This window comes from Pimephales promelas, chromosome 16 (assembly GCF_988280905.1).
Source record: "Pimephales promelas chromosome 16, fPimPro1.hap1.1, whole genome shotgun sequence".
NCBI lineage: Eukaryota > Metazoa > Chordata > Actinopteri > Cypriniformes > Leuciscidae > Pimephales > Pimephales promelas.
In genome coordinates this window covers 12,946,966-12,965,263 of record NC_142784.1, presented here as the reverse complement: position 1 = coordinate 12,965,263, position 18,298 = coordinate 12,946,966, and the positions used below count along the sequence as shown (strand labels likewise).

At 36.8% G+C, this 18,298-nt stretch overlaps 2 protein-coding genes across 2 annotated transcripts; one reads left to right on the top strand and one right to left on the bottom strand.

Annotated features, from left to right (window-relative positions):
• The first annotated feature begins 1,607 nt into the window (after window positions 1-1,607).
• lpar5b (lysophosphatidic acid receptor 5b) lies at window positions 1,608-3,994 on the top strand. Its single transcript, XM_039671148.2, has one exon. It carries the CDS (start codon window positions 1,945-1,947, stop codon window positions 2,872-2,874), a length of 930 nt encoding a protein of 309 aa, XP_039527082.2. The 5' UTR covers window positions 1,608-1,944; the 3' UTR covers window positions 2,875-3,994.
• Window positions 3,995-9,578: 5,584 nt separating this feature from the next.
• itm2ca (integral membrane protein 2Ca) lies at window positions 9,579-17,661 on the bottom strand. Its single transcript, XM_039671150.2, has 6 exons — window positions 17,356-17,661; window positions 15,233-15,376; window positions 13,217-13,405; window positions 12,431-12,541; window positions 12,204-12,354; window positions 9,579-10,052 (listed from the first exon to the last, which is right to left on the bottom strand). Exons 1-6 carry the CDS (start codon window positions 17,449-17,451, stop codon window positions 9,961-9,963), a joined length of 783 nt encoding a protein of 260 aa, XP_039527084.1. The 5' UTR covers window positions 17,452-17,661; the 3' UTR covers window positions 9,579-9,960.
• Between the last annotated feature and the right edge of the window lie 637 nt (window positions 17,662-18,298).

The following is an 18,298-nucleotide window of genomic DNA, read 5'->3' as shown; positions in this document are numbered from 1 at the left end:
GATATTTATAGCTCACATAAAGCCAATTCAGTGACAGTGCTCACGTTATAAGAAATGGTTAACTTTAACGCTATCTTCCTGCCACAGAATAAAGTTTAAGTTGATGTCAAAGGTTCCCGTTCTAAAGCAGAAGCATTTGATTGAAAATGTGCAAAGAAATGTGTTATGAGTGGGTAAAGGTTAAATGCAATTGACAGGGAGTGTCTTGTTTTATGGCAGGGAAGTTTGACAAAACGCTACATTTTAGTATTTTATTTCAAATCAAGTTGAATGCCATAACCCTGACTGAATGTGTTTTGTTCTGCAGCTAAAAAGGTGCTCTGAATATCTATTTTATCATTTAAAAATATTACGCTGCTTTAATGTAACTGAGTCATTTTACAGAAGTGTAGCTTGACTCTAATTTATATTATAATTACAAAATGTATTCACAGATGTTCAGAACCTGTACTTCTGACTGTTGTCACCATCTCTCTTTGTTTGATACTCATGTAATTTATTACAATAAATAACAGTTTTTAATAATATATGTGTTTACCATTTGATGCATATTTGTTTAGCTTTCTTTCTTAAGATGATTTCCAGCACGGCTACAGAAATCATTCTAATCTGTAAAATAAACCCACAAGAAGACATATTTTTAGATGTGGTAATGTGTTAGGTGTCACAATGGCTCTCAGTGCTCTTCTCTTGCTCAATGTGTTTTTTTGCTTGAGCACAGCTACACTAACATACATTCCTCTTAAAGCTGAAACGTCGACCTGTTTGGTTACGTTTATTCCTCTTAAATATAAAGTTGGGATATGTAGTCATCTGTTAATTAACCATTATGGTTATATTAACAAATATAATTTGATATTCGGCAGAAGAAATGGCGTATAAAGGAGTATGTAGGTAGACGTGAAGTCTGTATACACAGGACAATGCCTCTGTGTGTGTTTGTGTGTGTACAGGTGAATTAATAGCACTTTATTGCTAAATAAATAGTATAGGCATGTGTTACTTTATTCTTGATCAAATAGAAGATGTATTAAGCAGTACATAAAGTATTGAATGAAAACATATCATAAACATCTGTGTATTTGACAAATATTGCATTCATTTCACTTCAGGTGTGATAAAACAGGGCAAATATCACTATGGGAAGCAGAAAGTGTCTCCTTATTATGGATGATTTAATTAGTTATATCTTTTTTTTACAAAAGTAAACCAAAGTAGACTAGGCCTCTATAAAAAAATATATACATATATATATATATATATGTTACCTTAAACCCAATTCGAAATGAATGGATATTAATTTAAAAACATTGCAACAAAAAATACATGCATTGGAGTAATGAAAATCATAAAAAAAGAAAAAGGAAAAACAAGAATAGCCTACCAGATGCAATTCTTTTTTTTGTCACATTTTGCGTTTTCCTGTTTTTTTTATTATTATTATTTCGTGTTTAGCCTAATTCTCTCAGTGTTTAAATTTTACTTAAAGCCAATAGATAATGGCTATGAGACATCTTAAGCCATATTGGGACAACATGACCCAAAAAAGGTCAAAATGAGGTCAGTGAATTGTTAATTTCCTGAGCATTTGGCACATAGAAGAAGTTTTATATGGCGCCTTTCCGTAGCTCAAGGTCGCTTTACATTGTAATTTACGATATATTTACATTTACACACACATTACAGTCACATAGGATGACGACACATGGAAATGTTCACATTTTTGTAACCAATACACAAGCCTACCTCATATAAAATTTGAACTTACCGTGTGAATTAGGAACCACCACTAAAGAGGCGGAGAAACCCCCTTACCTTAATCTACATCCTTCCTCATAGTGGTTTCATTTCTTCTCTTGATTATCTCAAAATCCACCCAGAGGACAATTAAAAACTAAGCGGCAAACTTCGACCCATACTTTCTGATTCCTCTACGCCTGAAACATGTCTGGGAACTTCACCAACTCGTGCATTGGCGCCCTCGATCCTTCCAACCGGTTCTTGGTGTCGGCTGTCGTGTATGGACTAGTTCTGGCCGTGGGTCTTCCCCTCAACGCGGTGTCCCTTTGGATCCTCCTGCGCAGCCACGGGCTCCGGTCACCATGCGCCGTCCTCATGGTGAACCTCGCCGTGTCCGACCTGCTCCTCGTGCTCTCCCTGCCGCTGCGCGTCTACTTTTACGCAACGCTCAAGTGGCCATTTGGAGTGGGCACGTGCACCGGTGCCATCCTGCTGTTTCGCATCAACATCAGGACGAGCAGTATCTTCATCACGTTAATAAGCCTGGACCGGCTGTTCGCCCTGGTCTTCCCTCTGCGCTCCCGGTCTCTGCGAACCACCGCGTGCGCCTGCAAGTGCTGCGCGGCTGTGTGGATCCTCATCACCATCCTTTGCATCCCGGAGATTATAAATCTTCACAGCAACCTGAAAGAGTGCCCCAACAAAACACCATGCTTCGAGTTTCAAGTGCTCTCCAAGGGTCCACCAACAACCTCCGCGCTTGCACAGGCGATATTTATATTAATTCTGCTGGTGGTCAATATTGTCTCCACAGTCATGGTCATAATCGCACTGAGTAAGCGTCCCAGCGCTGGCGCCGCCAAGATCAACAACAAAATGAACGTGATACTGATTTTTGCAGTCAACACGTTGGTGTTTATTATATTTTTTCTGCCGTTTACTATAATACTCTTAATAAACACACAGGACGACGTATCAAATATTTTACGAGGGCTCATCTGCCTGGCGAGTGTCAACTGCTGTCTGGATCCGCTCATCTACTATTTCTCCCTGGACTCGTTCTGGCAGGAAAAGGGGAAAAGACAAACGGATGTGGGAACGTATTCTCTCAGCAGGACGATGGAAAGGTCTTGAGTCGCTGGAAATCGTATAGAGCCTACAGTAGATACTACGGAGACCCTAAGGGGACATGTCATGATGAAAAACAAAAGTATTTCAATGCGTTCCCTTGAAAAAGCACTGAATATCTTTTTCTTTCACGTATAGCTACCTTTGTTTTATTCGCAGAAGTTTGGACTCAGAAAAAACAAATCGGTGCTCTTAGAAGTTTGGTAAGGAAAATAATTATAAAACAATAAACAGATGTTTTCAGAATGTATCTGGACACATTGGGTGTCAAACGGGATTAATCTACGGTGTTTCATCTCTCAGAACAGCTGTGTGAACTTCAGAACTCATTTCATACAATGAGAGGGTTAAACGGCATTACAAAAAGATGATTGGATAAATTTTGTTTAAAGTCTCATTCAAATGTTCAAATACGTGCTAAATAGCGTCACGCGCTATTGGATCAATTTGACTAGAATTATCGTATTGTTATTATATAAAATGTATATTTAATTGCATTGTCTTTTAACTGGGTATGTAAAGACTTATAGTGTCAGTATCACATGTGGTTTTCAGAATACCTCCCAACAGAGAAAAGTCATGTTTTTGTTGATAATGTAGTCTAGAAAACATGTTATTAATTGTATATATTAATATTTACTTTCACGGTGATGAGTGGTGACTGGTGAACCACATTGAAGCTGCCTTTTCCCACTTCCTGTGTTAACAAGATGAGACAATATGTCAATGTAACCTCACTGTTTTTAAAAGCAAAATATTTGGGCCTAGAAAGTCTTCTGTTGGCAAAGCACATTAGTCGCGACTCGCAACCACAAAAATGTAAATTATGTCTGTGGGTTTTGTCTAAAATTCATATACTGTGAAGTCTGAGATCAGGTGGGGACGCAAATGATCAGACTCAAACTTTAAACTTGCTTAAATATGATAAATGTGTCTGTCATAAAACCTGCCTCATTAATGTCTGATCCTAAATATGACAAATGTCTGCTTATGTTTGTAAAGTTAATATATAGGTGATTTTAAAGAACTTCTTATATTTTTTTTAATGTCCAAAATATAAAGTTGTAGGACTTTTATTTTGTTTCTTCATCTAAAAATTATTAAAAGTGACCGCTATATACCACAACATTTTTTTGTTTTATTACATAGGCCTACGTGTGTGTGTGTGTGTGTGTGTGTGTGTGTGTGTGTGTGTGTGTGTGTACAGCTGACAAGTAAAAAGTCTTAAAGTGACCTCAAACCACAATAATATACAGTACTTAAAAGAATTCAACATGAAATCAGCAATCGGCATGATTCTGATGTTTTGGGGAATTCTCAATCAAGGTGTCTTTGACCAACTAATTGTTGTCATATTATATTAGAAGCAGTGGCGTAGGTTTGATTTTGAAATTGGTGGGGATGGGGACATCAATATACTTTAAGTTTTGGTCGAAATTATTGCTAGGGACCAGTGTCACTGAATATTGGTAGGGACACGTCCCTACTAAATTCTACACCCCTGATTAGAAGGGTGTTTATATTAATACCCTGATGTAAAGTATATGTTTATGGTTAACAAATTTTAAAATGTGCCAAGACAGTTGCCTTGCAGGTGTCATATGAAGAGTTCAGATGCAAAAGCCTCTAAGTGCCATTTTAAATTTTCTTCTAGAATGATCATTTTTATCAAGCTTGTATATTTAAGTTCAGTGATTTCACTTAAATGGCAATGATAATTACCTATTAATTGTTATTTAAGTGAAATTACTGAACTTAAATATACAAGTTTGATAAAAATCATCTTTAAAGAAGAAAATTTCAAATGGCATTTAGAGGCTTTTGCATCTGAACTCTTCATATATTCACGTTGAGTCATGTTTCCTGTTATCTTCCTTTGTGCCAAACAACTACCGTATAGATTTAAATATGACTGTTAAATATAAAGATCAGAAGTGGAAATTGTAAACTATTCTCACCCGTTGTAGATTGACTAATGCAAAATAGTGTTTTTTTTTGTTTGTTTTATAATCCCAATAAACCCATTTGGTGAAAGTCTCAAGCATGACTTAACGGTTAAGAATTTTTTCTATAAACTGTGTTTAGATTGTGTAAACTAACACTGCTGATGCATAAAGCAGAAGGATTGGTAACTGTTTGGAAGTGGTCCTTTGGACTTGGTGGCATATTTCATCAGCTTTCCTACGTCCCATGATACTTTGTGTGAATTATAGGAGTAACTTCCGTTAAACTGTAAACTGGTAAAAGGTTTGCTTTATGAGTGTAATAATAAGCATCTTCAAAAACTGTGTACAATCAGATGACATTATTCTACTCACCCTTCAACCATCAACATTAAAAGGACTTTTAAAAGTGTAAAAAAGTACTTCATCAGAGCATGAATAACCCTAAAAACTAGATTCTTTAAGCAGCAATATTAAAGTAACACATTGCCTTGACCGCGTTCATTAACTAAAACATTGAGTATTAATATTTCAAAATGCTTTCTGTTTTGACACATAACTATTATTCTTTATGTCTCTAATAGGGATAAGAAGTGAAAAGGGGATTTGAAATGATGAGTTTCTGTCTTTTTTAGTGGAAGTTCCCCAAACCTGACGTGCTTAGTCTGCACATTATTCAAAACACAGACGACTCTCAAGAAAAAGGTGGATAATAACTTCAAAAATCATCATATTATACAAAGGGTCAAAAGTCCGAAACACTGCGTTCAAATACCTTAAATATGAGTTATTATATTGCTCGTCGGGTTTTTGTCAGTAATATCTAATTCACTCGCATTAAAACTATTTTACATGAGGATTCTGTTATTTACTTACCTTCATGTTGTTCAAAACCTGTTAGGACTACTGTTTGAAGAATCTGTACAGTAATAACAGTTCATAGCACCCGGCCACACCAAGAACGATAACGGATAAATATATTGGTCTGTTTATTAAAACGCGTGCTGAAGTTTTGTCCTATGCCGCTATTATGTAATATTGGCAGCTAGTGGTTGAAATGAGTACTGCAGTCCGAATTTAAATATTTAGGCAAGTTGTTTCAATGCTCCCTTCGCCTCAGACTCGACGCTCATTCGGGTTGCCAGATTGAGGACACACAACTAGAGCAAGTGCAACTAACAATGGAAGGCAAGGACACTTACACTTTAAATTGATGAAGTAATCCAGATATACAACATTCGCCATGCTGTTATTTTCATGTGACCTACCAGCGTCAGTTACTGTCGCTTCACTCTTATTTTCAAATCCTCTCCTGTCTGTGGCCTCATGGGATAGTAAAGTCTCCACTTAATCATCCGTGAGCGAATCTCGCCGGAAATAATACTTTTTGCCAACTCTTTTATGAGCACTGTCAATTCGGACAATTGTCAGATACTCTTTTTGGTCTATATAGTAGGGAAGCATGCAGTTTCGAATGCAGCCTTTGATTAGGTGTGGGGTTAGGATTAGGCAACCAGGAGGGGGGAAATAATTTGGCAAGGAGTCAAAATTCAGCACTACACCAGGAGTCTCCCGTATATTGATAACGACTCCATGACATTCACAAATTATACGATATCCTGGAAATCGAGCAAGCGAGAGAGCGACCCTGTTCTAATCCACAACATTTGTGGATTATGGCGCATGTATATGATGAGGCTGCTTAAGTGAATGAGTATAATATAATGTGGTGCATCCGAAATCACCTAAAGGATTATTAGGAACACCATCCTAATACTGTGTTTGTCCCCCTTTCGCCTTCAGAACTGCCTTAATTCTACGTGGCATTGATTCAACAAGGTGCTGAAAGCATTCTTTAGAAATGTTGGCCCATATTGTTAGATTTGTGGGATGCAAATCCAAGCTCCCGTTCCACCACATCCCAAAGATGTTCTATTGGGTTGAGATCTGGTGACTTTGGGGGCCATTTTAGTACAGTCAACTCAAGAAACCAAATTGAAATGATTTGAGCTTTGAGACATGGTGCATTATCCTACTTAAAGTAGACATCAGAGGATGGGTACATGGTGCCCATAAAGGGATGGACATGGTCAGAAACAATGCTCAGGTAGGCTGTGGCATTTAAACGATGCCCAATTGGCACTAAGGGGCCTAAAGCGTGCCAAGAAAACATCCCCCACACCATTACACCACCACCACCAGCCTGCCCAGTGGACACAAGGCATGATGGATCCATGTTCTCATTCTGTTTACGCCAAATTCTGACTCTACCATCTGAATGTCTCAACAGAAATTGAGACTCATCAGACCAGGCAACATTTTTCCAGTCTTCAACTGTCCAATTTTGGTGAGCTCTTGCAAATTGTAGCCTCTTTTTACTATTTGTAGTGGAGATGAGTGGTACCCGGTGGGTTCTTCTGCTGTTGTAGCCCATCCACCTCAAGGTTGTGCGTGTTGTGGCTTCACAAATGCTTTGCTGAATACCTCGGTTGTAACGAGTGGTTATTTCAGTCAAAGTTGCTCTTCTATCAGCTTGAATCAGTCGGCCCATTCTCCTTTGACCTCTAGCATCAACAAGGCATTTTCGCCCACAGGACTGCCACATAACGGATGTTTTTCCCTTTTCACACCATTCTTTGTAAACCCTGGAAATGTTTGTGTGTGAAAATCCCAGTAAGTGACGCTGTGGACTTCAGTTTGGAACTTTTCAATCTTATCATTGCAATCTACTGTAGTTCCACAGGAAGTTGGATGTGTTTGAAACATGGTAAGTAAACGAAGAAAGAATGTTAGCTTTTAATTGAACTGTCAAACTAGACATTATCCACTACATAAGACTCATATTTAACAATCTTAGTCTTATTTGTAACCGCTGACTAAACTGAGAGGAGAAAGATTGGAATATATAGATCACTGATTCATTTATGAGAAGATGTTTAGACAAGATCATCTTATGACCTTACAAGATTATCTTGATGCATGATAATTTCGAAGGCAAGCACAAGAATAATGGTTCACAGTGAATTTTCTTTTCTTTTCTTTTCTTTTCTTTTCAAAAAGATAATTTTTCAAAGTTTCCCTGCTGATTTCACACCACAATGGTCTACGGTACGTGTTTTGCAAGCTGTTTGGTCGGCAGGATATCTTCATATTCCCTGAAATGGTGTGAAACAAGCAATTACGCAACATAAACTACAATGTTTGCAATTTTGAAATAAGCTTACTCATGCTGTCAGTGTTTTGTAACAGAAAGATGCTCAATGACTTAGGTAGGTCTTATTGGTTTATTTACATGTTTGATTCACCTAACTAAACCAGTTTTTTCTTTTAAGTACAACACACACACACACATAAACACAAAGAGCTTTTGAGATTGTATACGTTAGTCCAGGGCATGAATCTGGCCTAAGGCTTCACTCATATGATAAGAAAATACTCAAACAATGCGTGTGTTCTCTTCAAAAGCATGCAGAGAGAGAAAAGAAATGAGGAAGCGGCACAGGAAGCATGTTGTAGAAGCACTAAATGGGCATACGGCCAGTACTGAATATTGAAATAGATACGTAGTAAACAAACACGTGTGGTGATGACTGTGTTATTTTATCAGGCGCTATAACTGGCACTAGGATCAGTTAGGATATAGTGATGCACCGAAAGAAAAGGGATACACAACACAGGGCAAGACACAGTTTTGCTAGAGAAGTTAATTCACCTCTACAAATGTGTGACGATTTGTCTTGACGTTTATTATACAAGAAGTTGAGGAAAGTAGCCTCTAATAATGTGCCTTTAACCGAGACTGTGATCGATAAGTTTTAAATTAAAGTACAACCGGAAAACGTGAATAGTGAATTTGTCATTTCTACCACAATATGCTTCGACTTCAGTGAGTTTTTTTTTTTGTGCTCATCAATCATACGGAAAGCTGTAAATGAGATATCTTTCCATTTACATATGATCTATAACGTCATCTGCACTAGAGCCCGACCGATAAAGGATTTTGAAGGCCGATACCGATACAAATATTTGTTGATTTTAAAATCCGATATTCCGATATATCGTCCGATATATATATATATAGTTGTTGTTTTTTTCAGCAATGTGCAACAAAACACTAACAGATTTCCCTAACATTAGTTATTTATGAGTTTTAACTAAAATAATATGATAATTCATGGTTGAAGAATCTTTCGTCCGTTTTTATTTTATTTTTAAAATATTCATTTATCGGCCATTACAAATGCCGATACCGATAGTTTGGAAAATGCCTAATATCGGCCGATAATATCGGCCTGGCTCTAATCTGCACTAAACAAAATTTAATCTACAGTACAAAATATCTAAACATTCTTGAATCAAATCGAAATGACCAAAGATATTAAGTCTTGCTTTCTGAAAAATATACCAAAAATGAAGCAATTTTGTTTAGAATAAGAAAATCATGTCAATGGGATCAGAAATATAAACTTAACTCAAAAGGAAAACAATATTATTTTTCTCACCCCAATCACATATTTTTTTCCCAGAAAATAAGACTTAATATCTTCGCAAGAGATTTAAGATATATAAGATATATATTTGATGGAAAACAAGAAAAAAAATACCAAGAAAATCTTTTTGGTAGTGTACATTAAGCTACATTAAAGATCGGATGTTAGAGTAATGCTTTCTGTGAATATTTTTGGCCAGTTTTCTCTTCACTGTATGGCATTTTGGCCAATATTTCGATGCATCCCTATCCATGACTGAGAAGAATAGATCTAAAAACACGCAAATATATATATAAGAGAATTTGATGCAGCACAAACAGCCAGTCACACGCAGGTACAAGCATGCAGGCATTGTGCAGCTTAATGCCCATGTGTTCTTCTCATTTTAAGACTTCAGATGCTACTGTTACATTTTTAAATGCATCAAGTTGAAAATGCTCATTATTGCAAATATGCAGAAACAAACTGTTCAGATAACTTCAAGGGAACATTTGTCATGATACACATTACTAGAGAGAGAAGTACAAAAAGAGAGAGAGAAATGGGCTTTAAAGACATGAGGGATTAGAGGTAAAGAGTGTGATTTTCAAAGGGGTGTGGCTACCGAGAACAACTGATGTGATCTCATCAGAAATGGGCGGGGCAACGAGGCAAGCAGCCTATGGGGTCTCACAAATCACTGTCTCCACCACGAACGTGTTCTCGAAGTGGCGGATTCGGTGACAGTTCTGCGCATCACGCTTGGTGATACCTAATGGGAAGAAAACGAAAATGATGTAAACAAAACAAAAAATAGTTATGAGTTACTTGCATTAAAGTTTTATTGTGCTTTAAGACAAACCATGTGCAAATTCATTAGTCAACCCCATTGCTAAAGTATTTTCTCCTTAAAACTGCAGTGAACCAAAGACAGTTTGAAATCGCTGGTGTTTCTGACATCACAAACTACCTTGTAACCAATCAGGTCAACAAATGATCATCAACGAGTGGATCTCTGGACTGGTGTGAGTGAGTGGCGGGGTGGCGGGGCTCCTTTGCATATTTATATAACCGCGTATACTACATTCCAGCCATCTTAAGACATGATTTGTTTTTTAAGAAAAAACTTTTAAATAAGTCATTTTGAAGATCAAACGATGGGTTTTAAGGGATACAATTATCGACTATAAGGGGGCTTTAAGAAATATTTTACATGCTTGTTACACTATTATTTACTGGATTAGTATCCCAGCTAACAAAAATATGTTCTAAGAACACTTTGCTAATGATGTAGAATCATGGATGGATTCCTTTAATTCCGTATGGATTCCTTTCTTCTGCTGAACACAAAAGATATTTTTGAAGAATTTCAGTAACAAATCTATGGAAGCCCTGAACCGGAACGTAAAAAAAAAAAAAAAAAAAAAAAAAAATGTAAAAAAAAAAATCTAGCATTTCGAGATGAAAGTCGAAACATTTCGACTTAAATCTCGAAATGCTAGATTTAAAAAAAAAAAATTTTAGATTAAAGTCGAAACGTTTCGAGATTAAAGTCGAAACGTTTCGAGAATAAAGTGAAAACATTTCGAGAAGAAAGTCGAAACATTTCGACTTAAATCTCGAAATGCTAGATTTTTTATTTTTTTAGATTAAAGTCGAAACGTTTCGAGATTAAAGTCGAAATGTTTCGACTTAAATCTCGAAATGCTAGATTTTTTTTTTTACATTTTTTTAGAATAAAGTCTAAATGTTTCGAGATTAAAGTCGAAACGTTTCGACTTAAATCTCGAAATGCTAGATTTTTTTTAAAAAATTTTTTAGATTGAAGTCAAATCGTTTTGAGATTAAAGTCGAAACGTTTCGAGAATAAAGTCAAAACATTTTGAGAAGAAAGTCGAAACATTTCGACTTAAATCTCGGGAATGCTAGATTTTTTATTTTTTTTAGATTAAAGTCGAAACGTTTCGAGATTAAAGTCGAAACGTTTCGACTTAAATCTCGAAATGCTAGATTTTTTTTTAGATTAAAGTCAAAACGTTTTGAGATTAAACTTGAAACGTTTCGAAAATAAAGTCAAAACATTTCGAGAAGAAAGCTGCGTGTGTGCATGCCATTGTCTCACATTGCCGCACACATAGGCATTCATAATGGTGCATAGCGATTTAATTTGATAATTTTACACATACCACGGGAATGCTTCTTATGAATGTTCTGGAAACATTGGGCGACCATTTCGTTTAAAAAAGTTTCATGAATGATGTATAAATGACGTTTCTGTGCTAATGTTTTGAGAACATCATTGCAGACCGGATAACTGTCAGACATTGAAAGTGTCAAATAAAGCGACCGAACGGTCAATTAACGATACTAGGAGAATGTTTGCTTGAACATTATGTGAGATTGTGAAACATTCCCTGTTAGCTGGGATTCTGTGTACAAGAACTGTAGCCTACATGAATTTCAAAATATGGTATACAGAAGTAACACAATATAAAATATTCATGGATCATAATAGCTTGATCCGTTCAAACGCAGATGGCCTCCTTCCTTGAAATAGTCACAGTTTTCCCAAAACTTGTGGTTGTCATGGATATTATCATATTATATTCCAACAAAAAAGCCTTGGATCTCCAGGAACCAGGGAGAAATAGATTGCTTAATAGAGGAAGCCATAACGTGGGTGTTACTTAATTGTTCCGCTAATTAGCTGCAATGAGCTATTAAGCTGGACGTCAATCAGATTTGCATGGCAGCTGTGAAGCCACACCGGAGCACAGTTTCCTCCCACCAAGAAGATGAACAATTAGTTAGGCCGTAGTTGGCATTGCCAAATTGGATTCGTAAATGTCAACATTGACTAAACCATATCAGTCGATCACTACCATACACACTTAGGAAAAAAGACAAACATTTGTCAACTTACGACGGCGTGAGTTGCGGCGACGGAGCCTGTACGTGTCTTTACCGTTACACAGACGGTAAATAAAACGGCCGAGCTGATGCATATTATTAACACGTCCAGCCACGACCATCTCTTCCTGGACAATGTATGTCTGGGGGAGGTAAGTCCCCTTCTGCAAAAAGATAGAAAGACAACATCAAGTAGATTCATATTTCAAAACTGCCATTACACACAAACGATACAAGCACCTTGACGTTGATGAGCAGTTCCCAGAGGTTACGCGGAGGCATTACCACACTGGTGTTGAGCTCGATGACATAACACTTGTCCAAGGCAATGTCATGGTAGGCCGTCAGACCCTAAAAAACCCAAACACATCACATAATTCAGATAAAACTCAACTCAAGTCATCTTTATTTATATATCACTTCAAACAATTCAGATTGTTTCAATAAACGGGAAAATAATGATGAGTTCAATTCATACTTTGCACGTGACGTCACAAGTAGTGGCTGGCGGGCAAGAACGTCGTTCTCTGGAAACGAAATCAGAGACTATTTATATAGAGACATGCCACTTCCTCAATCCTTAATTCATTTTTTTGTGCGGTGTAAGGTGACGGATATAACTTATGTAAATATCTCCAAACTCCAAGTCTGGTAGAGACTTTGCCAGCTTCAAAGCAGTGAAAACATCAGCGGGTGCTGTGTATGGATCACACGATCCGAGTATGTAAATCGTTTCTTGATATCTAATTTTAACATTCGGTGACATACGGTCTAAATAGTTAATTGATTGTAGTATTGGAAATTTGCAAGGCTGCAATTCCCCTGACTGGCCACTGTTTTGTAAGCGTTTGTTGCCCGCCAGATATCAATGGTTGTCGCGTGACTGCAAAGTGTGAATTTTTACGCTGTAAAGCAGCTCTAAAAAGACAAATGTAAACAATAATGTGAAAACGTGCTCTGTAAACGCATAATGGAGACTAAGTCATGTGTAACTGACAGTGTGTGATCTGTTTTGAAGTGTGTTACCCTGTGGAAATCGTGAATGATATCAGCGGGGTCTGTGTTGCTGAAGTCGGGCACAGGCACGCTGATTTGCTCGTAGTTTTCCTTCAGATAGATCCCCACGTTCTCCTCCAGCTCCTGAGAGCCTCGCAGTGGAGCGGCCACCGAGTCCTCGTACACAACACGGCAGTGGAACCGGCTCTGATCCGGAACCTGAATCGCCATCATTTAACATACATAAATAAAGTTGTGTTATAGTACTGTTTTGATCTTAGGACTGATATCTTTTAACACAAGAACATAACAACAGTATTTATATTAGTTTTAGTTACTTTTTTTGGTCGATATCGATACCTCTTTGAGCAAAACAATTGTCCGATACTTGCTCTCTTATTTGAACTTTTTTCCATTAAAATAAATTAGAGTTTTGATCATTTTTTAAATTAGAAAAGTCCAAAAAAAAAAACATGCATTAAAGTATACTAGCTACAGTAGTTTATTTTTGCATCATCAGATGATTTCTAGTAAAATTCTACAGGCAAACATAAATACATCAATACTACAGAACAAAGATACAAATGAAATAAACAGTGCTTTTCAAGTAGATCTAAGTATTTTTCAGGTTGAAAAATAAAGTAAATCACATGTAAAATATATTTTTCATTGTATAAATGAAATATGTATGTATCCTTATATATACTTCTATACATGTGTATGTATGTGTTGGACAAGAAAAAAAAATCACTCACTACTCTTGACTAAGTAGGTACTTAGTCAAGAGTAGTGAGTGATTTTTTTAGTCATTTGTTGTTTGAGAAACATTAAAACAGGAATATTAGGCTGCCACTTTAAGAGCTGCAAAGATCCAATGTACTGGTACACTATTATTTCTCAAATGTTTATGTTAATTTAAGACATAACTGACAATGCTTATAAGGACACTCGCCAAGATGGGCGTTTTGATATAATTTTGAGTTAATTAGAAGTGTAAGATAACTCAATTCAGTATTTTTGCGCTGTCTAAAATAATGGCTGGCTGTGGATGTGTGAGCACACAACTTCAGTGAGTAGAACTGAGTTCTCTTTCACGTCTTCTTGTGCTTTATTATTTAAATTCGCATGTTAAGATGATAAACTTTCATGAATATGCAACACAGTTCCGTCAATTTCCCCGAGCACGTTGTTCATGCTGTCACCAGTCAGTCCTTATTGTCGAGCCCTGCTGTATTTTGTACAGATTCCATTTTGTTTTAACTATTTTACCAGGAAAAAGTTTAATTATGCAACTCACGCAGTTATTAAACCATCGGTTTCAGCCTTTTTCACGCTATAGCCAATATGCCGGTGGTTTAAAATATATATAAAAAATCGGCCAATAAATATTGGCAGCTGATACATCAGTGTATCTTTCTATCAAAAAGGGCTTGGAAAACAATTTTATATTATGTTAACTGCGATCTCAATCCCTTAAATCCACAAATCGATCTTTACTATGGACCACTTTTAGCAATGCTTTTGTCAATCATAACGAAAGTCGAAATCATAACTTAGTCATGTTTACGAAATGAAAAATCGAAATTATGACATAAAAAGTATTTTTTACTGTACTCTGATACGTCTTTCAGGGATCTTTCTACAGGGTACATCGATATCTTTCCACCAATAGGCGGCAACAAACTTATCATCGAGCCATTCGTTCAACTGATTCTTTTCAAAACACTGATTCTTTCGGGAATGAATCGCAACTGTCAATTAAATATTGGAGGTGTTCAATTCGGCACAGGCCGATTGGTGTATGACACCATTGGTACCGTGAGAGCGATTTGAAGCGTACAGAAACGTATCTAATCGATCGCGCTGTACTTTTATGTCATTCACCGATCGGTATGTGCAGCGCCACTTCAAGTCAAACACACCTAATAACACCAGAACATAAAACATAACCTCTACCAAAAAGAAACAATTGCCACTACTGGAATCTGCTGCTTATCATTTAATTATCTATTAATTATTTTGAGTTTTATGCCACTTGTGTGCTACCTGAGGAATGATGTAGTAACGGTAGATATATATTGAAGCATATATCAAACTGCAGGTGAAGACAATCAGTGCGGTCGTCAGACAGCAAAGTCCACTCAGAGAGGAGCGTTTCCGTCCGACAGGCAACACCAGCTCTTCTTCCACCTACAAACACACACATTTTATAACATTTTGGTCTTTATTTCCCTTAAAGGTGTAGTTCACTTTAAAAAAAAAAAAAAAAAAAACTTTTGCTGATAATTTACTCACCCCCATGTCATCCAAGATGCCCATGTCTTTCTTTCTTCAGTCGAAAAAAAAAATAAGGTTTTTGATGAAAACAATCCAAGATTTTTCGCCATATAATGGACTTCATTGGGCACCAAACGGTTCAAGGTCCAAATGAGAGTTTCAAAGGGCTTTAAACGACACCAGACAATGAATAAGGGTCTTATCTAGTGAAACGATCGTATTTTTGGAACGGTCCATTCAAAAATAAATAAAAAAAAGTTTAAGTTTTATAAGCACAAATGCTCACCTTGCTCTGTTCTGTGATGAGCGTTCGTGACTCTCCTGCACTGAAACTCTCATTTGGACCTTGGACTGTTTGGTTCCCAATGAATTAGAAATTAGAAAAATATTCCAGGATTTTCTCCATATAATGGACTTATATGGAGTAAATCCTGGAATGTTTCCATCAAAAACCTTAATTTCTTTTCGACTGAAGAAAGATGATCTTGGATGACATGGGGGTGAGTAAATTATCAGTAACTTTTTTTTTTAAGTGAACTACTCCTTTAAATAAAGCATATAATATAACCCATAAAGTAGCTCATTTCAGGTTGCAGCCTACTATGCTATATGAGGACACTTGGTCCTCATCAAGATGGCAAGACCCAATCACACATTGCAGGAATAAATTAATCATGTCCTCAAAATACTGTGCCACTTTCAATACGATCACCCACACGCTGGGAGACGTGCTACAATCGGCACTACACTCACTTGTATCATGCAGAATGGATTAGTCAGTGCTCTCTCGTACTACAGAAGGAAATTATTAGATGTGCGATGCCAATGACTAATAACGCCCCCAGTCTTGCAACCCATCTGCCAAACTGCACGGCACATGACCTGAGCTGGCCTCATTCTTAACTTACACACGCACATTTGGTTACTATTATGATGGAAATATTTAAAACCCAACACAATCAGTGTTTAAAATAAAAAAAAAAACATTATTTAAAGTGAAGTGTTTTTCAGCTCCCATGGTTTTACGGGATAGCAAAGCGTCCACTAAGATTTTGTTACTAAAGAGAATGCTCCCTGTTAGCTGGTTATTCATATTTGACATGTTTTCTGTATGGTATTGTACACATAGACTATATTTAGTGGCTCAGAAATGACATTGTTTTCATCATGGGGAGACCATTTGGCCTATAAAGACAGCGAACAGATACATGTACCCCTTTGAGTAAAGGAGCGATATTAAACAGCTAAAGCTCTCCAAAGTCATTTCCCCACACCGTAGCCATCTGCCATTTTGTCTCTGTTGGATTTGTGTGTATGTGTGTTGCATAGACATAAACCTGTGCTGCACTGTGTCAAATTTCAGTCCCTGCCATTATAAGCTCTTAAGAATAAGGCCTTAACATCTGACAATAACAACCCATAGCCTATATTACAGATAATATCTTTTAAAATGCAAAGCAAAAGGTTTAAGCTATTTTATGTGTATTTTATCAACATGTTTACCCCATCACTTGGTTAAATTATTAAAGAAGAGCAATTGTATTTAAAGAAAAACATCACAATAATGCACACATATGGAGTGCACAAGTATATAAAGTGCACATTTTATAGCAGAGATGGATGTGATGAATGCATGATGTGATGTTATTGGTGCAGGTGCTGCAGCATCCATGATCTTGTTATGAAACCAAAGGGCAACAATATTTATATGAAAAACAGCTACAAATATACACGCGTGGCGTGTTAGAGCATTATCATTAGATCATTTTGCTCCACCAAATGACGTGATTGGTGGTTTATGAGGGATGTTCTTTTCTTTTCAGGCTTTTGGTTACTTTGAAGCGCTGTTTTCCGTGACATTTCGGATGATGCACACAAAAAGCGAAACTTACGTGTGGATGCGGTATGAATATTTGAGTTTTATCTCCATCTCCCTCCTCTTTCTCGGCTTTTTGTCCTGTGATGGGCTGAAAGCTGATCTTCACCATGTTGCAGGGAGAAAATAATAACGCTGTTCTTAGCGAGCACGCAGATCCTTTGTCCCCTGGCTTTGTTGTGACACAGTATTCGCCGTTTTAATAGACCGGAAGAATCTATTATAATTATATGTTTCTCTCTATCAAAGAATCGTTCTTAAAGTCACAGTGTTAGCGACACTGGTGATGATGCGCGTGACCCAGGAGGAGCAAGCGCGCGCACGTTTTGTATACATGTCTGTCTGTGTACGATGTATTTATTTATTAAATATACAGTTTTATCTATCTATCTGATGTTAATACTGTGGTGTTTGCATAAATGCCATATAAAAATGCCTAATACTAATGATAATGACCGAGGATGACTAAATGTGCTAACGTTCAAAAATCATAACAACAATACGTTATCTATCAGTCTGACTACAGACAATGAGCCAGAATGTTAAGTTATTCCAGAGTTAATATATCAAAATATAGGCTAATATAATATAATATAGGCTAATGTATGGCATTACTAAAACAGGGTTGTAAGTTCGTTGAATATCCGAGGATTTTTAATCAAAGAACAAAAGACAGTAAACACATGTATTTTAGTTTAAACTTTATTTCCAACTGTTAGTCTGTCTAAGGATTGACAGATGAAACTCCAGGTTCCCCAAGTCTTATTACTCGGGCCAGATCTATAAAGGTTAGATTGGACTGTTTAATTGACCAGAGAGCAGGCCAAGAAGTTTTCAGCTTGTTCTTTAGATGCCCATGCTTAATCTAAGGCTGCAAAACAGAAACATGCACTGATGCAAGATAAGTTTACTAGTTATCAGATATCTTAATGATTTGGGCCATTATAATGTCACGCTTA